At 41.4% G+C, this 21,952-nt stretch overlaps 1 protein-coding gene across 2 annotated transcripts in view; it reads left to right on the forward strand.

The window, feature by feature from the left end:
- nhsl2 (NHS-like 2) overlaps positions 1-21,952 on the forward strand; it is a 192,256-nt gene that overhangs the window by 111,733 nt on the left and 58,571 nt on the right. For both annotated transcript variants that reach the window (XM_085395547.1, XM_085395555.1), the window contains exon 2: positions 19,831-20,061. In XM_085395547.1, the coding sequence (XP_085251673.1) occupies positions 19,831-20,061 (231 nt within the window). The remainder of the gene's footprint in view (positions 1-19,830; positions 20,062-21,952) is intronic.

Consider the following 21,952-nt stretch of genomic DNA (forward strand, 5'->3'; position numbering starts at 1 on the left):
TGTGTGCGTGTCTGTGTGCATGCTTGTGAACTGGCGAGAGCAAAAGTGTAGCATGAAAGCTTATTGGACAGGAATGGGTGAAGCCACTGACCTTGGAAGACCTGTGACATCACTTCCTGTCATTTCGCCGCAGTCCTGTCCTCAGGGGCGAGAGGAGGGACACATCGACAGATATACAGACTCTCCGTCTGTCTCTCGTGTTCACACATAAACATGCACATACTTCCTGACCTCTGCCAGACAACGCTGAGTCAGCCCGTGTTTGTCCTGCGCAATGATATCTGCAGTGTGTGTGTGTGTGTGTGTGTGTGTGTGTGTGTGTGTGCGTGTGTTATCAATCAACCTGATAGATGATTTGTGACTCTGTTGATTCTGAATTTATAGCCATGAGTGTAAAGGTGACACCCAGTCCATTATAACAATATGGATATGAGTAAGCAGAGAGTGGATTAGGGCGTGGACTGTTTTAAGGGCTGATGTTTTTCTTTCTCAACAATTGCATTTATAGCCAGTATCAGTGGGCACCTTTTATTTTTAGAGGCCCATAGTTGCTTAGAGAAAGGGACACCTATATATATCTAAGTTAAATTATGACTGTCTACATTTTGCCAATTGTCTGAAAGGCACCATCTGATGGATCACTCTGGATTTGAGTTTAGAAAGCCTTCATATTAATCATAATGCAAGATGTTTGTGTTTTGTTTTCCTTTTCAAGTTCCACTTCCTAGATTGAGATACTTTGAGGGTCAGTTCCTTGGTCGTGACGGCCACATTCCTTTAAATCTTTACCCCTTGTAAGCTTACTGGAGTAAACACTGAGCTGTTTTCCAAACTGAGTTGTTCTTTCGTGTGTTTTGGCCTGCTTCCACAACAACCTAAGTGGATTTGCATCAGAAGTTAGTGAAGGTGGTCTCTGCCTATGCAGCTACGCTTGGAAAAACTCGGAAACTATTCTAAAGGTGGTCAAACTTTGCCTTATTTGATATTTCCTGAGAAAACTTGTCATTAAGGGAGCAGAGGTGGCCATCAAATGAGGCAGCGGTATTCAAAGATGATGGTTGCCATGGTTGTAACATGCCAACAGTCCATTTTCCTTCCGCTTATCTAATCAGGGTCGTAGGATGGCTGGAGCCTACCCCAGCTGTCATGGAGCAAGAGGAGGGTTACACCCCGGGTTTATCGTAGGGATAGAGGCAAAAGTGTGCCAAGAAAAACCTTCCCCCTCATAACAAAGCATTTCCATCTGTCTACTAGTTGGAGGGTCAGAGGTTTGATCCTCAGCTTTTCCAATCCACAGCTGTCCAGCTGTTCCCGGGCAAAGATACTGGATGCCTGCTTGCCCTCACGAGTACCTCTAAACGTCAATCAGTCTCTGATTAATAAAAAGTGTTTTAAAAATCACAGCTTGCTTGCAGTTTAAAAGACTTCTTACCTTCTTTGTGTCTAGTGCTTGTTAAAGTTACCTAGCTTTTATTAGCAAAGCATACACTTCCTAGTGTTTCTACTTTTGTCTCTGTATGAACAACATAAATGCCCAGTATGAGATAAATGAGAATTATTTTGAACTTTCAGGCACACAAAGTTACTCTTGAGAAGTAGTACCTTCTAGATCTCAACTAATATAGAGTTTTATAGACCAATACCAATATTTAATTATTTAAAAATCTGATGAATGAATGTTTTTTTCTTTTAGACACTAGACACAGATAGATGCGCAAATAGCCAATACTAACTGATAATATCGATCTGCCAATAAGCCAGTCAGGCTCTAGTCTCTCCTTTACAGAGCAGACACCTGCCCTGCTTTTGCGCTGTGAGGTGATCCAGAAAGTTCCTCTGTAAACTGAAGGCAGTTCAAATTGGCTGTTGGTCATATTTGGTCTAATCTAATTTCTTTATGGAAATCATCGTTGTGCCTCAGCATGACGTGTTGCTAATTTGTTGTTTTCAAATCCTCCGCTCGCACCTTCAAACACTTTACATGCCTGCAAAGTGTGTGTTAGTCGGGCAGCTCCTGACCTTATTTTCACTTAACTATGCAAGATTAGCGCCGAAGGAGAGTTTTAAGTGGATCTGAAGGGATTTTGTAGTTGAGAGAGGAGCAGAAATGAGATAAAGCTCATATTTGGGTCGGGACGCTCAAATACGCTCAAGTGAGTTGCTGGTACACAGCCCGTGGTGTGGCTGCAGAAGATGAATGACATGAAAGATTAGGAATCTTGCTTTGGGAAATCAGCCTTTTAACTCAAACATTTGACTGTCAGAAATCATCTCCTTTCCTTTTTAAGGTGGCACTCACGGCTGATTACAGCTCAGCAGGAGCTCTAATGAATGTGACTCACTCGTTGGCAGCACCGCCAATGTTAGATCACTGTGGGTATTAAATAGTCCACACCATATTACTGCCATACCAGCGAATGTGAAACAAATCTGCATTTGTTTGACATTCTTTTTAATATATGCAGAGACATTATGCATGTGTGGCATACACAGCAGACTGCTTTGTATTTATAGAAGTTACGTTTTTCATCTGCCGGGAGCAGCTGTGTTTATTAAATAAGACCTCGCTGTTTTGTTTTTGTTTATATCCACAGAATTCACAAAATAGCACTGATGTCTTTGGCAAACACTGGTTATACGATATTCACATTTATATTAGTGGTTTTTATGAGAGCTTTACGTTGTGTAGACTATCACCCATTTATCACTTGCATTGTTGTGAATGTCACTAGAATTGTGTGCTATATGTTGTTGCCTCACCTGTGTGACAGAGGAGGATGCTAGGTGAGATCATCATCAGTAACCATTGCTGGATTATTGGGATTGTGAACACAAAAACTTGCCACATGCACATCTACTTACTCGTGCAGCTACACGTGTCCTTAGCACACTGAGTTTGGTCTTTATTCTAAAGAAAGGAACAGTAATTGATCAAGTTGTTAAAGACCAGCAGCCACAAAGTCCAGATTCAGTGTCCCTTTGTAACAGGCTGTGTGTGACACATCGTGAGTTCATTTCTAATCCTAAACATCTACAAACGGTCCTTTACTGGCAGGTGATGACTGGAAGATTCGTTTTAACTGTTTAGGTTTAGAAAATGTTAAATGTTACTCGTTATCAGGGACCATCATCATCCACAGGCAATGTCAGAAGGCACAAATGAATTTAAATTTCTCTCAGTTTTAAATCTGTTGACTGTTTCACTTCATTTCCATAACAATTCAGTTTCCATTTAGCCCTCTTGCACTCTAATCTGTCACTGTGTTTTGAATAGCATGTCGTGAATGAAATTATACTTTAAGAAAAGCTCAAAGCCTCACGAGTCAAACGGCGCAAAGCATTTTGGCATACCACAGAAGCAATGACGTTTTAAAAAGAGTGCATACACACTGAAGATCTTACATTTTTGTGCCATCTACAGCACTGGGACACATTTCTGTTTGTTGCTTTTACCGTATAATGCAACATGTGTGAGTTTCATGTGTCTTAATGGAGTGGATGTAAAAATGTTCAAGAATTACAAATTTAATCAGCTGCTTTTGAAGTTCACAGCACTGAGAATTTCCAAAGGTACGCCTATTCGTTAACTGGTGACTTTACATTGGCTGTAGGTGTGATTGATTGTTACGTCAACTTTATTTGCCAGCCCTGCGATTGACTGACAACAGAAGCTGTGTCATGTTACTGCGCCATCTGCTGGATAAGGTTGACTGACTTTCTATGGAGAAGTTTGTGTGGTTGAATTTTTTATGTGTCCACTAGGCTCCACTCAGATCTCAGATGATGAGTGTGAGGTCTGTACATACGGCCATGTGCTTGCCCGTATTTTGTGACTGCACAGACTTGTCTGAGGAGAATTTACATTACAATGTACCAACTATAGCAGCACAGTGGCATGGTGGTTAGTCCACCAACAGCATGGGGCCTTTTTGTGTGGAGTTGGCATGTTCTCTCCTTGTCTGCATGGGTCCTTTTCAGGTACTCTGTCTTCCTCCCACAGCCTAAAGACAGGCTTAGCTGGTGATTGTTAATTGTCCATAGGTGTGAATAGTTGTCTGTCTCTCCCTCTTAGCCCTGTGACAGAGTGGCGACCCGTCCAAGGTGGACTCTGCATCTCGTCCTATAGTAGCTGGGATAAGCTCTTGCCCCCTCGTGACTGTGAATGGGATAAGTGGAAGAAAATTGATGATGCATCAACGACAGACGCGCTCCAGGTGGCAGATCTCAAATGGAGTTCAAAGGAGTACAGCGGAAATGACTACTAGGCCATCGGCTTGCTTGTTGTCTGTGTCTGCATCAGAGTATTATTGAAAGTTTCACAAAGGAGATTTAAAGCAGTGACTTCTCACTTTCACGTCCATTTCTGTTTGACAAAGTGACTAATCGCCTAAACAATCAAGACACTTGTAGGACAACGCAGGCCTATAAAGCTGCACTCAGAAAAATAAAGGTGCCAACTGGAACCAAAAGTGGTTCTTTAGACTGATGCCATAGAAGAACCTTTTTTGGGCCACAAAGAACCTTTCAAACAATTTCAGTGGTTCATTGAAGAACCATTAAAGGTGCCCCAAAGAACCATCAAGAAATGGTTCTTTGGGGCACCTTTAATGGTTTTTCAAAGAACCTTTTTAAAAACTTCCTTTAAGTGGTTCTTTAAAAAAACATTTTAAAGATTTAAAGATTATAACTTTGGCCCCCACCCATGCCACCAGTATATTTTTAAGCAAGTATTTCTAATTTTTATTTGAATATTCAGTTTCCTACCATCTGCTCTTAAAGGGTAATTGCCAGGTAACCCGCCCTCCCCCTTCGCACACACATGCACACAAAGAAAACACGCAGTATAATTCACACTCTAATTATAGTGAATAAATATTTATGCCATTTTACACCATCAAACTTAGATAGCTGATGAAGAACCTTTTGTTCTTTAAAGAACCATTTGCAATAGATGAAGAACCATCTACAAAATAAAAAGGTTATTTGATGTATGATGGTTCTTTAAAGAACCATGAAGACATCTGAAGAACCATAAGTTTTCTGAGAGTGGGGGCAGAATGGCAATGTTTCTAGGCAATGATGGTGCATACAAGAGGCAGGGTTACTGGGACCTCCCTTAAAAAGCTGAAAGTAGAGTCACTCCTCTGCATAAAAAGGAGCTGGCTTCCTGATCTTTCCATGTGATCACCTGGAAAGATCCTGGACTGGTTGGAGAGATCATATCCTTCAACTCGCTAGGGATGCCGCTGCAACTTTGACCCAGATAAGTAGTAGAAAGTGGATGCAAGGATGGATGGATTACAGTATTTACACATTAACAACATTAACAAATCACAGGAAGTTCTAGTGGGTTCCAAACATGTGCTACAGCTCTCTACAGCCCTCTTTAGTTCCATCTACACTGCAGACAGGACAGGTCTTCCCTGCGTCGTTCAGTGGGGATCAGAGGCATTCAATCAACGTACAAACAAAAAGGAGGCACACTTCTTCCTTATTAGCATGAACCTAGAGATCCATAGAATTCTAAGTCCTACATATTAACATACAGCATCACACACAGGTGTGCAGCACAGTGACTGAGAGGCTGTCATTACGTGTGTGTGTGTGTGTCCACCTGCTTGTGTGTGTAAATCATGTGTCTCCACAGTTTCCAGCCAGGCTGAATTGGCTGAATAATAAGAGCCTGCATAGAAAATAATGGCTATTAATTTTAAAAATACAGACGGGGGTCTCCGTGTGGCGGGTTTGGGAGCCGAAGCCAACCAACGTGTGTGTGTTTTGTCTCTTGTGACTCATGATAGCTACCCCCCTGTCTCGCTAACCATCGCAGTAATTAGCATAAAATTGGATCTTTGTTCTTGTTAGCAAACGCGGATGAACGCATCCGGCTCTTCAATTAAACTCCGGCTGAGGTGCACGCACATACATGTGGATGGAATCGGGATGTGGCTCCATCGCTTTGTCAGAATGAGAGAATATGACCTTTAGGCTACTCGATTGTTAGGTTTTGCCATCATGGCAGACCCAAGTGCATTAGGCATACACACATACACCTCTCCTTTTCCACTCAATTCCATTACTCCACCCTCTCACTTATCCCCCATTTTTTTTTTGTGTGTGTAATGAAGGAGATATGATAGACGACGGAGAGGGCGGAAAGCTTGGAGGGAGGGACGAGCCGGAGAGAAGAGTAGGGGCGAGTTTAAAGAAGCAAGTTAAACGAGGGAATAAAGGATGAAACCAGGCGAGACGTGGAAAGAGAGAAGGAGGAAGAGCGATGAGTGAGAGGAGGGAGGGCGAGGATGAATTGTGGCTCATATCACTGTAAATTACTTTCAGGGTGTAATTACTGCAGACAGCCAGGTCTCACTGTAGAGCACACAGGAACACACACTCTTGTACTAAGCGTGTGTGTGTGTATTGATTTACTAACTGTATTTGTGTGATTGCATTTGTCTTTGATTGCCTAAATTAGCCGAGACACAGCGGTCTTTTAATAAGGTAAGAAGTCTGCAAAATGGCAGGAAGTCCTTTCACAGGAAAAAGAATTTCAAGTATTTACAAGTGTCGAGTGGTGTTTCCTTCGTGGTGACACAGCTGTGAAATTTAAATTATGTTCATAGATTGTTTTGCTTTGTTTTGGAGTTTTTTTTAACTTGCTGTTTAAATCTGGAGTATGATTCGGCCTCCACAACATCTTTTCTGTTTTGTCAGATCCCGTTGGAACAGCAGCACAATGTTTTTCCTGTCCTGTCTGTGGCTCCGAGTCCTGAACCCGGTGTTTACTACTCAAGGAACAAATCTGTGATCTGAGCTCTGCTCTCAAAAAGCTGACTGACAATTTTCTGCTTCGTGCTTTACTTCCTGTAATTTATTTCTTTGATTCTTTTCTTTTCTTCCTTCCTTTATTTTACTTTTCCTTTCTCAGTTTTTCATTACTGTAACTCTTTTCTTTCCTTCCTTCTTTACCTTCCTTTATCTCTTCCTTCTCTCAGTCTTCCTTCCTTGTGTGCTCCTTTCATCCTTTCCTCCTTCCTTCCTTCCTTCTTTACTCCCAGCATTTCATCTTTACTCTCTTCATTTCCTTCATTGACTTCTTCCTTCTTTGTTTTTTCCTTTTCGTCCTTTCTTCAGTTCTTCCATCCTTTAAAATCAGGTTTGTAAGAAAGCTCCACTATATTAACAATTACAATATAATAAGCAGCTGAATTCTCTTTAGTAAATCAGGATTCAATAATGGATGGTGTCTGGTCAAATGCAGGATAGATAGGTAATAGTTTCCTCACTGCTGTCTGTGTTTTAAGGCTAAATTTCCTGCAGGGGGCAGCACTGAGCTATGTAAAAACATGACAGGTTGCAACAGTCAGAGCATGTATTTAGATGCCTGCTCAACACTACTCCTTGCACACGAATGAGATCCACATTACCAGTCGACATCTGCTTTAAAGAGGAGTCTTGACAATCCTCTTCACGAGAATTTCATTACATCCTCATCAATGTCTTCAAGAAATATGTTTACACCCTTTCCTCCATATTTCACTGAGAAATGTCCCAGACTTCCTGCACGGATGAAAGTTAATGGGCACTCAGGAGGAAAATGTACTTTCGAGTTAATAGAATGTCGATGAAATTAAAAGTTATCAGGCAAACGTGGCCTCGATAATCAGCAGAATCCAATTTTTCATTTCATTCTATTCAGGGTTGTACTTTGAGTTGTCACAGTGATGCATGAATGTGAGTGTCCCACGCAGGCTGCTCTAGGTGATTTGTGGCGCTTATAACCAACCAGGTTTTTGAAACGGCAAAGATGGCAGATGACCCGTCTATAAAATAAAATGTGCAGCATGGACTTAAACACAAGCAAATACTGGACACAACTTGGGCTAAAAGATAAAAAACAAATGTGGATTAAATCACAAGTAAATATTGGATTAAATAGCTTAACTTAGTAAATATTGTATTGTATATTGTACTTAAATGTGTGAATATATTTTATTCATTAGTAACTGATGATTAGTAAACACTAAGGCTCATTATCATAGGTCATTATATGAATAATGTATATCCAGATGTGTATAACAAGGTTTTACATGTGTTCTCTAAATCTAACTAACCGCAGTTACCTAATTTCTGCTCATTGTGCTTCATCGTAGAGCTGCGATAGCAGAAAATAACCTCCTGCTTTAGTTAATTGCTCATTTGGCCACCAGGTTGAATGGGCTGCTTTGCATGAGCGTAGCCATGAAAAGTCCCAGTGGTAGAACTTCACATGGCTGCCGGTGTGACTCAGATTGGGATCGCTATTTTAGTGTTGCTCATTCTGTCACCAGGTTTTCTTAATTGACGTTCATCAAGCTGATTGGGATGTTTAGCTAAACTAATGAGTCACAGAGGACAGAGAAGAGCAAGCATGTGGTACCTAACAGTTTTCAGTACCTTGGACAGGACGACCAAGACGTAAAATACTCAGGCCTCATTACCTGCCTTTACTTTTCAGCAGGTAGTTTTGTGTTTTCACACTCTGGGGTTCTATTACCTTAATAGCACAGAGACTTAGAGGTCACTTTCCTGACCTTTATTGTTTGGTCATAACAACAAAGGTCGGTATGGATAATGTTGCGGCTCAGGAAGCCTGCTGCTATTGGATAACGATACCCAGGCGGACGGCAAATCCTCCATCTGGGTCTCAGAGTACTCGCTAAATCTGATTTACTGCACACCTTTTATTAACAGGGAGGAAACACAAGGATCACACACACACACACACACACACACACACACACACACACACACACACACACACACACACACACACACACACACACACACACACACACACACACACAAACATCTAGTTTTAGCCAAGCTTTTGCTTGGTGGTGACAATGTTATTTAGGACTCCCATAAATGAGTCTGCTGAGGACCAGGCTAATGCTAACAGCCGCTCATAAGCCTGTCATTCACAAATATAAACACACGCACACAAACAAGCGAGCCAATATTTGGTGTGCAGCACTGCGGAAGCTCTTCAGCTAACAACCACATTACACTTCCTCACAAGTGTGCGAAGGACACACTGATGTATTTTTGTTACGCATGCGTGAAATCTCTGCAAGCACTTGAGCGATAAAATGTTAAATATGAGGAATGGATAAGTTGTGTTTTAACCGTCCATCTGTGAATGTGTGTGCGACAGAGAGTGTGTGTCCGGTGATAACAGCTTGTCTAAACCTGCATCCTCCCTGCTGACACTCCAACACACACACACACACACACACACACACACACACACACACACACACACACACACACACACACACAGAGGGGAATTAATTAGTAAAAAGGCATCAGAGGAAAATAACTTCACCCAACACCTCGCTAATGCACGCGGGCGTGTGTGAGTATGAGTGTGTCAGTAGGTGTATTGTGAAAGTTCCTCTCTATTTTGTGCAAGTGTGTGAATGCAGAGTTGTGTTTTTTTGGTGCTGGACTGTTTTGTCTTTGTAAGGATGTGTGTGTCATTTCTCTCTCTTTCCTCGGTGAAAGTTATCACTCTGGTGTTTTCTCTGCATCAGCTAGAAATGAGGGAGGGCGTTTCCCACCACCCACTGCCCTGTTTGTTTTAGTCTGTCTTGTTCTTCTTCTTGATGGTAATTGTCTAACACTGAAATGCTACAAGGCTCCCCTGATTCTAAACCTTATCTTAGATGTGACTGATGATTCCACAGAGAAGCAGAGAGGCTTCCCCTTATTTGGTGTGAGGGAGACTCTAAGTGGGTTTTCATTTTATTGCTCTTTAGGTCATTCTTCCAAACAGTTGTGTGTTTAGACTCATGTTGTGTTGAAAGTAGGCACGCTCTGATCAGATATTTGGATATCAGACCGATTCTGACTCACTTTATTTCTTAGGATAAAAGAATCTATTCAAACCTATGGTCTATGTGAAGAAGTAAACCCTGTTAAATCATAAAGTAGTTGTTATTAACCACATTTTTTGGAAAGCTGAAACCTCCTGAATCACGAAACCCTTGAAATAGAACCTGTCTGACAAAGTGAAGCAGGCTGGCAGATCTCAAAAAGCAATACGTCGAGCCACGATCTAAAGAGAAGTAAAGCCACTGATATCTATCAGTCTGGAAAGGGTTAAAATCAATTTCTAAGGCTTTGGGATTTCAGCGAACCACAAGGAGAGCTTTTATTCACAAATAGAGAAAAACGGGATCAGTGGCGAACCTTCCCAGGGGTGGCTGACCTACAAAAATTACTCCAAGAACGGATCGACGACTCATCCAGGAGGTCAAAAAAGAACCCAGAACAACGACTAAAGAACTGTGGACCAATAGGGCCTGAAGTTCTGGCCTAGTCAAAGTCTTTACTTGGATCCAGTTGAAATGCTTCGGCACGACCTTAAACAGGTTTAAACCCTGCAATAACTGTGAAATAAAACAATTCTGCAAGGAAGAGTGGGCCAAATATCCTCCACAGTGATCTAAAAGAGTCATTGCCAGTTATCACAAATGCTTGATGGCAGTTCTCGTTTCCAAGGGTGTAACAGCCAGTTATCAGTTACCAGGGACAGTTACATTTTCACAGGTAGGTTTGTATAACTTTTTCCCTTAATAGATAAACTGCATGCTGTATTTAGTCAGGTTATCTGTGACTAATATTAGAGTTTGTTTCATGATCTGAAACATTTAAGTTTATGGAAAAATCCAAAAGACTGAGAAATCAGGAAGGAGACAAGCACTTTTTCACAGCTCCGAGAGCTAGAGCCAGCCGAAATTAGTTTTAGGAAGATGGAGATTATCACAAAGAGTGTAAAATAAGTTGAGTAGGGTAGGTCTGTGATCGTTATTTGCATTTCATGGGAATTAAAGCTCAAACACGGAGCTGGCTTGACGTTGCACTGCATTTATTTCCAGAACAATCTTTTTTCTTTTCCTAAGAACACTGAGGAGATTGGCTTTTTTTTTTTCTAAATCTGCCCAGTGATGCCCAGAGGCTTGTGTCTCTCCTCTATCCAATCCCTCCATCTTCCCTCCTTTTCATGTCACCGTGGTTACATAAGGGAGGAAGGGAAATAGTGACATCTCCACTGAGGATGGCTGCGGGTGTGCTCTGTGTATATGTGTGTATTTGGCTGCTGTTCAACTTTTAATCAAGAATTAATTGTTAACCTGAGAGGAAACAAGTCTCCCCGAGGACTGGTGCGTCTCTCGTATCCGCCAGAGCAGACTCTGTCATCAGCTGCAGGTCTGAAAGTCTTTTGAGGTCAGATGCCATGACTGTGAAAACAAAGCCAAATCACAGTTATTTCTCTTTGCAAAACAGGGATGATTACCCAGACTTTGTCCTCCGTCACTCAATACAAAAAAAAGTTTAAGGTGACCATCTATTTTACATATTATTTTATATGTTACTGGTATTTAAAAAAAAAAAAAAATTCTCATTTAGGATCCAAACACTTTTTAAAACATATTTCTGTATATTTTTTTAAACCTCTGAAAGTATTCCCAAATGCTCCTCCTTTAAATGACGCTACCAGCAGTGCAGGTTAGAGGCTCCGATTACCCCTGAGAAACTTATAAAAATATAAACACTCATAAAATATCCCTGTAGCACACTTCCCTTAGTAAAAAATACAAACTTATTCTGACAGTGAGACCATATTTTGCTAATTTCTCACATACAAAGGAGGCGTCTATAGTATTTGCCAGGTAAATAAGAGATAAGCAGTCCAGACAAGAAAAATAATGTCAAGAAAAGTTTCTATAATACAATAGGTTAACTCCACACAATGAATTATAGCTTTCCAATAAAAGTTAGTACTATTTACAAGATTGGCAATTCAGCTAGCTATTTTATAGGTTTTGTAAATTCCTTTGAGACTATGATTCAGCTCTTCTTATATTTCTAGTGTTTTTCTACATCTATAAGCATTTAAATGTGGGTGGATTCTAATTGTAATAGTAGTTAGCTCTGCCTGCACAGACAATGTGTGATTTAGTCATTGTAGGCTGGTATGGTGGACGATTTTTAAGCTTCTTCAGGTAATTCTTATTTGCAGGCAGTTGTTTTCAGCGTTTTTTCATCTAATGAAGCATTTGTCATTTGTCGTGTCACCTGTTTCTCTTCCAATTAAAACCACTGCTGCAGCGTATTCATGGATAAAGCCTCCTCAGTGCTGTGCATGGATTATTTAGTGAGGCACAAATACCCAACAATGGCAGTAAAAATTTAAAGTTTTACAGTTTTACTACCTTTTAAGTTTACTCCTGTCATCTTGGATTTTTAACTCAACTCCGAGTTGAGGGGGCATTTCAGATGAAAATTCATACTTTTTAATTTGAATTGCGCAATATGACAGGAGCAGGCTCATTTCAACTCTGCCTGCTAAATCTAGCTTTAAGTGCTAGCTAAAACTGGTTTTAGCTAGCACTCACACTCACAGGTTTTAGCCATAGACTGTTTAGAACATGGACATGATTCCAGGTCTAAATAACTAGGTGAAAATAACTGAAGCTATGGGCTCAGTAGGCACTGAAACAAGGGATTAAGTTAATCTAGTAAACAAAAGGAGGATCATCTTGTGTGCGACATTTACTGTCAAACAGTTAATGTCATCACAGATGAGAGGAAAATACAATGTATGGTTATGGTAACAGAGGAGGCAAAAGTAGCTTAGTTAGTGATGACTTTTAGTGTTTGCAAAAGCACAGATCCTCTATGTCTATGTGATCTGCCACTGAGTCCACTGAATAGAGAGAACACAGAGAGACGTGTGGATGTGCACTGACTCCCTTTTTTGTTAAGAGTAAGTAAAGTTGCAGTAAATCTGTCAAATTTGCCAGCAGTGTAGCCAAGTTAGCTCATTTGCTGGTTTCCATTAACACCACTCAGATCTCCATTCATTTATCATTTTTATGAAAGAGCTTAAAAGCATTTTATTAATCTGATGTCAGTAATATATGAATTAAAATCCATAGATTATTAAAAAAGCATTAAGGTAACACTACTTTCTTTATTAGTCTGTCTTCTAAGAGCCAAACAAGCAACCTTGCATGATTTTTGTTTCAGGTGTTAGAAGCTCATACCATCGTCCTGTTTCCTAGCATCAGCACACCTCAAAAGCTGCATTTCTTCAGAACTTGCTCCCTGATTGGCACATCACGACCATGTTGCTTTGATTTTTTTTTTCTCTTGGAAGTGACAGGTCTCCGTTTTTTATGGTCTTGAAACAGGTGACAGGTTGTACTCTTCTAATGTGGCGTACCTGTCACAGCAGATAGACGACCTCTGTAATGGTAGAGTATTACCGACCGGAATCTGGCCTTTTTATAAACTCAGCTGCTCCGTGTTCCTTTTTGCAGTCAGTGTTTTGCAACATTCAGTGTGGTTTCTATAATTTTTAATGGCTCTTCAGCAAATTTTGTTGTAGTGGCAGTGGTCTGGTTTGGTTACTAGCTTAACTCCTGCGAGGCTTCAAGCCTGTGAAAAACCTTGTTGGATTGATGATGACTCCTTCCTGTGCTGATGTGCAGTGAGAGCAGTGTGAATTCGTTTGCACACAGTCACAGTAACAGTAATGTCTCAAAGGTATGACAGCAAGTAAGGTAGTTAAAACGCCCCCCTCTGTTTCTCTCTTTGGATTTTCTATTTACAGTAATGTGTGCCACATTTTTAGAAACTCCCGAGGCTTCTGTGACTTTGGCACATATTACCTAATCCTCACAAGTGCACACATACGCTCGCAAACACAGGCTCACAGATTTGACTCACACACATCTCCAAAAAGTCAATGTTTGATGTAGCATCTGTGAAGCTAGAGCTGTATGTGTCACTCAGTAGGTATATGATGCATGATTTTGATTGATGACACAGACTTAAAGGATGTAGTGAGAAAAACGTCCAAATCCAGGACACAGAACCTCAGGATGGTGAGGAGCTTTATTGACTAATAGGCTTGAACACAAGGCACTGAGGGAGAGCTGACAGAGTAAACCTTGTAATTCAAGCCAAGGACAGAACTGACTGAGGCCTAATGAAAGAACAGGGAAAAGGCAGGACACGAGCCTGGAAAACAGGGAGAAACATGGAGCTGAACTACAGCTGACTCAAAAAGAACAAAGGGGAGCATGACTATTTATACACTTTGACTGACTGGGGGATGACAACCAGGAGGGGGAATGAGATACAGGTGAATACAAATAGATCAGGGGAAGTCCAGAGAAGTAAAACTAGCACAGGGAGACTAACCTTGACAGTGAAGCAGGACGTAATAACGAGAAAAATACTTGGAAAGAGAGTCTGTAGGTTCTCACTCATCCCGGTCATGATGGTCTAACGTTTTTGAGTTTAATACAACTTCATTTAAGTTCTTGAAAACCTGTACCATCTCCCCCAAAAGTGTCTTGATGGATGCTCAATCATCCAGGTAAGGAAATCCCACAAAGTTGATTTCATTCATCTGGATGTAGTATTTTCTGTGGGAAAATCCAAGTGAGCCTAAGTCTTCTGGTTGTTTTTCCAAGTGACAAAACGTTTCGCCCCACAGAAAACGGCACATCCAGATTAACAGAATCCACTTTCTGGGCTCTCTTTCAAAAGCTGATGGAGAGTCTCGGGTATTTGACCTGAAGTGGCTCCATCACTCCTGTTTGTGAGTCACTGCCCCAACCTGTGAGTTGTTAAGGTCAAATGAGTTCAGGTTTGAATGGCGGTTAAATTGTCCGGGAAGGGATCTCAGGGCTATATTTTTTAGGTTTGGCATATGGGAACATGTGCACATTGCAAGATTTGTCCACCATATCTGAAGTGCACTGCACTGAAATGCTCAGAATTCAAAACTAACTCTACAACTGCTTAAAAAATTCAAAAGTTCAGAGAAAATTAAACTCAAATAGAACAATAAAACTAAAGCTCAACATTACTAGACTAATGAGCAGAAACTCACATATGTCAACAGAGGGTTCAAAACTCAAAATGAAGACAAAAACTATTTACACGGTAGTGGAGAACTTCTTGCCTGCTTTTATCAGTGATTTCCTTGTTCTTCTGCAGTTAAATACAGCTCATTAAGCCAGTTTAATACTAATTTTCAAATCACGACAGTCCAGATAGTTTAAAAAAAGTATTACTAGCATTTAGAGTAAAGCTTTTCTATCGAACTATGTCACTGTTTTTCTTTATCTTTGAGGAAGGTGTGGTGACACCCGAACATGAATAACTGACAGTAAGTGTTTCAACATCTATCTGACAACATTTTTAAAAACAGTTTTGTGCAGACGTGAACAGACTGTCAGCTGCTACTGTTTTATGTAGCTGTACAAAACCTGAAGCTCTTTGCTTTTACAAGGCTGGAGGATCTTTTTTTTTTCCCACTCCTTGTTTAGGTACTTTCTCTGCTCTGAGCAATCTTAAAAGTGCATCCTTTTCTATTGTAAACAATGAGCAAAGGAACCGAGCACTTTGAAAAGATGTTCTTAGAGAGCACTCATCCCTGTGCTGGTTTTCTCTCTGTGACAAGGATAGAGTATCTCTCACTGGATAAAGTTTTCTCATTTTCTTTATGCATATTTCAGCAGCGCTACTTTTTGAAATCAACTTCAAGTTTACATGGCGTTCGACCTCTGTCGACGTCTGCGAGCTTTGTTGTGCAAATTCTGTCTAATGACCAAAACTTCCAAAAGGTATACGGTGCCACAAACAACTAGTCTGAATTCTTCGGATAATTTAAAAGTGATGTACACCTGCGACACAACAAGCTTCACAAAATGAAGCAGTTTTGTGTGCCGTCAACCTCTGGGAACATTTCGAGTCCACTAAAGATCCTCTTGCACCCTGCAGATATGGTTTTACTTCCTGTCACAGACCCTTGTTACACACATACAGGCTTAGACTTTGGTTACAAAGGCTTTGTGTGCATCTTTTCAAGTGGCAACAACAGCTAAAAATGAATTGTGAACATAGTTCGGATATATTTTGCACAGACGAGTCAAAACATATGCAGTAGTGTAGATAGGTCTGCCTGCTACCTATTCTCCAAACAACTGAGGGGGACAAAGTCAAACTCTTTAATGGGATATTTAGCTCGCAGCAAGACAGATTTAGCCAGTAAACAGAACAACTTCAAGAGCAGGCAATCCACAACGGAGCGCAGAAGACTTTCTCACCGTGTTCACAAGGATCCAAATAAAAATTAAAATACCAAGGGCTCCATGGTGAGAGTGTATGTCTGTTATAGAGCAGGTTATAAATCATGCATGATCGCCTTTCTTCCCCGCTCTGAGACTGATGCTAACTGACGTGCACTTCTGTATCATAAACAGTAGCTCTCTCTGGTGGGAGCTGATTGTGTGAAAGCAGCTTAGGAAGATGAAGCCGGTAGCTGGGATGGTGAAATTGTGATTCCATACAGCGCGGCGGGTTTTGTGAGGAGAGACGTCTGCTTCAGAGCAAACAAGACACGATAGTGCCGCTGGATTCTCGGCAGAATAGCGTCTGTCTACCGGGAACTGAGCGCACTTTAAATTTTAACCAGTCTTTCTCAAATCAAGACGTAGTTCCTGCACAGTCCCCTCAGAAACGCATCCAAACCCACACATGTTGGTGCTGATATTTATACTTTGAATTCTGGATGTTTAGCTGCTGTTGATTTTCCCGAGCTGAAGCTTGGCAGCGAGTGGGAGTAGCTGCAGCAGGATTTGACATTTCTGTTAGAGGACAGTCTGTCTCCAAGAAACTGCAGATCACCTTGACACTAAAAGTCTTGTGTGAATCACTGTCATTTACTGTCAAAAGAACAAAGTGAACTGAACTGAAGCCTGAGAGACGGAGCTCTGTTTTGGTCTCTCACTCTTTTGGAAGCTTGATGCTTTAGATGCCTTATGTAAAGGCAGTAGGTTCGGTGGTGAATGAAGCTGTATATCAAACCTGGGTATATTGTTTTATAAGAAATAACTCTCATGTCAATGCACCTAAATAATTTAAATTTATTCTTTGAAGTATTTCTTCCGGATTTCTGGATTTGGATATTGCTTGGAGTCACCTCTGCATGTGGGCCTTTTGATTTCTTACCATTCCAGTTATTAATTCATTTCCTTCTTAGCTCAGACTTTTCTTTGCGTCAGCTTGTTGATCATGAGATAATTTATAGTCAGATGCTTTACATAACGGGTCAAGTCATCTGCTCTTTTTGAGAATGTTGCAAAGTTTTGATGTTGGGATGACGGTGATGGAAAGCTTTTATTCTTTTACTGAGTCAGTGCTTTCATTTTCTGTGATTTTGTGGTTTGGTCTAAAAAGCAGGAAAGAACTGGAGAAAATTGTTGTGGTGTGCCGTGAGATTACCGGAGCCACTCGTAACAACCTTCAGCCTTTTGTAGATGAAGGTCCTCTCGATGACGATCATCATTTTGGGCCCTCTGTGACTTGCAGATAGATTCAGACTGAAATTTGTTCGTGCTACAGTTTACTTAATCACATTTTGAATTATTTCCCTTATGATTAATGGTGAAAGTGTAATGTTTTGATCTAGTATTGGGTTTCATGTATGTACTGTATGCACCTTGGACTGTAATTTCACTGAGAAACAAAATATTATCCTAAGAATAATCTAATTTAACCATAAAAATTGCATAATATAATTATACTACATTTTCTTTGAATATTTGACCATGAAGTTGTAGTTACAAAGATACGGTGAAGGCTAAATGCCTTACTCTACAATAACTGTATTAGGCTTCACCCTCCACTCGACCCTGAAATTCATAGGTGATTAAAAATATTAATGGATGGAGAAAACATTGCTAGGATCATAGCTGATTTCTTAGCTTTCTACAAGCTGTCTGTATATCTGGTTCTCTGAAGGAAATGTCTCAGCGTGTAATTTTGAATGTAGTTAGACTAAACGGCAACATAGCTGCAAGTAATTTAACAGGGGAGTTTGTAACTGTGTTGTGTTTTGTGTTTTTATAGCCTTTGCTGAAATTGCATTGGAGAAAATGGAAAAAAAAAAACGAGCAACAAAGTCTCAGAAGAAATACTGAAAGAAATGCTGTAAATGTCCACTGTGCGATGCGTACTGATAGGCGAGTTCCTTCTGTTTTCGGTGGAGCACATCCTGTACCTGAAAGATACTCGCATTGCTCAAAATGAGAACTCACTGTGATTTGTCCTCAGTAAGGCAGACCAAAACATAGCTAATGTGAGTCTATAAAAGTCTTGACACTTAGCAGCCAGCTTGGTGACAGCAGTTATTGTAAAGCCCGTATCTAAATGACCAGAGAGAGCCAAAACAAACTTCAGTGGTCACAGACACACTAAAAGCATTAGGTCTCCACTCAGATCGGATAAGAAACACTTTAAAAGTTTACCCACTTTCGTCCAGAATTTGGGCTTGTTTCCCCACGTTGTGCCTCTACTAGTTTAACAACACTGTGGCTTCATTACACTTTAATATAAAGAGGTCACGTGGTCATTGTGGCTCATCCCACAAAGGCAAAGGCCAAGTGAAATTCACATTATGGATACAGAGAACGAAGATGCAACATATGTAGGCTACACATAAATCTTTACTGATCTTTAGCGAGTGGATATGCCTCCTACTGATAGCGATGTGAACCTCTGTTGTCCACATCCATGTGTGACAACATTACTGGCTCAGATATTTCCTTGTTCACCCTCTTAAATGGTTCTTTAGGGGGGAAGCAGCGTGACAACCTACACCTTTAGTGTCCTCTTTTGCCAAGTTAGCTTCCAGAAGCTTGACAAAGTTTAACCAGTTTGTTAAGTAATTGATATCATCTGCTGTCACATTTCCCGTGTTTGTTACTCGTGTTTTATCAGCCACTGGATGTGTCAAATTACTTCCTCGATGCTGATTCAAGGCGACGTCTCATTTATGTCGGCACTGAATGGCCATTTGTGATCGCTGTGGATGATTTGTTTTGATTGTCTGTTTGTGTTGGGAGGGTTGATGGTGACAGGGACCGACGTTTCCTTCCCACTTTTTTTTTTGGCTTTTCCCTCCTTTTGCTTTTTATTTCTCCCCCCTCTTTACACGAACACACCTCCCTCTTTTCTACATTTCTGCCTCTAAATGTCATCCCTCCTTCCTTCCTCCTCCCACTCATGTTCTTCTTTTTTTCCTAATGCCACAATCCCTTTTTGCTTCTTTTCTCTCATACCTCCCTGCCCTAATCCTTCTCTTCTGTCTTCTCCGTCCACTGTCTCCTTCCTTTTCCTTCCTAATTAAGCTCTCCTCTCTGTTTCCCCTCTAACTCTCAACCTCTCCTCCATGGTTTCCACTCTAATCCCTCATTTATCTTTTTTTTTTTTCTTTTTTTACCCTATATCCCGCCTTCCTTCCTTTCTTCCTTCCTACCTCGGTCCTTGTTCTCCCTGACAACACATACTGCATTATGTAATCTACGTCTCTGGGTATTAGTTATGCAAATTCATACATTTTTATTTATGTATATTTTTTCTCTCCTCCCTCCATCCCCTTCTTTTATCCTCCCCTACCTTGCTTCCTTCACTTCCTACACCTCCCTTCTTCTCTGCTCCTTCTTTATCTTTTTATCTTTTCTTTTCCCCATCAATCTCTCTTCCTTGCCATCCTCCCTTTTTCCCTCCAATTCTCTTTGCTTCTCTTCTCTTCTTTCCCAACCATTCCTCTGTTTTTCCCTTTCCCCTTCCCACTTTACTCTAAATAATCTTGTTTCCCTCCCTCTCCCCTCTCTTACCCGCCACTGCTCTTTCCCTCCATCCATCACTTCCTCTCCACATCCCTCCCTCCCATCCTTTTTTCCCCTCCCTCTTCTCCTCCAGCCACCAGCGGACTAGAGGCAGAGAGCGGCAGGCGCGGTGGCAGCAGCAGCAGCCACGGCGATGGAAACCACAGCAGCAGCAGCGGCGGAGGCAGCAGCAGCAGCGGCGGCACGGCCCACTTCAGGTCTCCATGGCAACAGAGCGTGAACGTGTTCGGCTCGTGGAGCAGGCCGGAGTGTGTCGAGGAGCTGCACCAGCAGGCGCAGCTCAACCTCCAGAGCCTACTGCAAGGTAAGGATGCATGGAGAGGAGGAGGAGAGGAGGGATTGGATGGATCGAGGGAATGTGTGCGTGTGTGTGTTGTGTTTTGAGTGGGTGGGAGAGGCATGGAGGAAGAAGCGAAGGTGGGTGGGAGACTGTTTACACGCGCGTGTGTGTATGTGTGGTGTTGGACTGCACTGATATGGGTGTGTGTCGGACACTTTAAACATGCATGTGTGTGTTTGCATGCAGATATGCCGTGCGGAAGGGTGTGCGAGTTAGATTCCCCCTCATATGTGGTGCTTGTGTGTGTGTGTGTGTGTGTGTGTGTGTGTGTGTGTGTGTGTGTGTGTGTGTGTGTGTGTGTGTGTGTGTGTGTGTGTGTGCGTGCTGGCTTAGAGTAGCACTGCTCATACGTGTTGGATTCACCTTGCAGGGTTGTTCTTAAGAGTAGTATTTTATCATTCAGTGTGTGTGTGTGTGTGTGTGTGTGTGTGTGTGTGTGTGTGTGTGTGTGTGTGTGTGTGTGTGTTGAAGGAATGATCACTACTGCAGAAACGGGCATGTTTACATTATAGTTGGCAGTCCATGTTTGTAACTCTGCCATGGTGTTATTTTTTTAAGGTGAATGCTGCCATCTTAATATTAATCTCTTGTTTACTGAAGAAACTGCTCTGGTTGTATACACTGTGCAACCTCTGTGTGTGCGCGCGTGTGTGTGTGTATGCAAATTAGCCCTCAGGGGAACAAGGTTTTCCATTTGTTCTCAGGTACTGTTTCTCTTCTGTCCCCTCCTGCCAGTTGCTTCTCCATCACTCTCTCTTTCTCTCTCTCCCTCTTGTTCTCGCTCTGTGACTCATACTGTCTCGCCCTTTGCCCGGCCCTTCCATTAAAACAATCAAAGTGGGTTGTTAGCTGAATGAACGAGGGGGGGGCTGAATGGCAGCGAGACAACCTTGAACACCTGAGAGAAGGAATGAATGAACAAGTGGGATCTTACAGCACATTTCATGTCTTTTCATTGTACTGATTTTTTTTGTTGCATTTGTTCTTAGTTAGTTGTCTAAAAATTTCCAGATTTGGCAACAAATCTATAACCAAAGCAAGAAAAGTAACTACATTTGAAATCCATCTCTCGGTACGCTTGCTTTTCTACCCATCTTTGGTCAATTTGCACTTGAGTCGAAGGCAAAGGACTTCTTTTTGGGTTCTTGAAAATGTTTTACTTTGCAGTGGAGAGGCTGCTTCTTCTAAAGCTGATGGGAAATCCTGTTTAACATTTAGTGGGCCTTTCACTAGACATCTCATAATGATCCTTGGAATAATCTCCATCAGGGTTTAAATACTCTTTACTTTTCCAAGGAAACTTTTCGGATGAGAGAAGAAGTCCAACTGCTTTCAGCTCACGCGCTTAAGACCACTGAAGACAGAAAGATATACCACTGTTATACATTATAGAGATAAATATTTTGGGCCAGGCCTCTTAATCTTTGAGTTCAGGTGATTTCACTTTCGTTGTCACAGATCTATAAAATCATGGTGTTGTAACAGGATGTGACAGGATGTGAAATGTCTTCTCTCTCTAAGAGATATTATTACATAGAAGAAGGTTTTAGGAACTTCAGCAGCTCTGACCACATAAAGGTACAGAGCATGGCTGCTGGGCGCTGAGGTGCATAGTGTGTAAAAGACACCAGTGTTCTGCTGACTCAGTAACTCCAGATCTCCAAACCTTCTCTGGCATTAGCATCAGCACAAAAACTGTACACAGGGAGCTTCGTGGTAATGGACTATCATGGCTCAGCAGCTCTTGCAGTACTTTGGTCGTTACGCTCTATGTCAGTTGTTGCAGATTTAACTTTATGAAGAGTAAGTAGTACATACAATGTGTTCAGAACTATTTTTCATTGTGGATTAATAC

The sequence above is a fragment of the Rhamphochromis longiceps genome, linkage group LG3 (assembly GCF_057381845.1).
Source record: "Rhamphochromis longiceps isolate RC_006_pf linkage group LG3, R_longiceps_female_GT1.1, whole genome shotgun sequence".
In the NCBI taxonomy this organism is placed as follows: Eukaryota; Metazoa; Chordata; class Actinopteri; order Cichliformes; family Cichlidae; genus Rhamphochromis; species Rhamphochromis longiceps.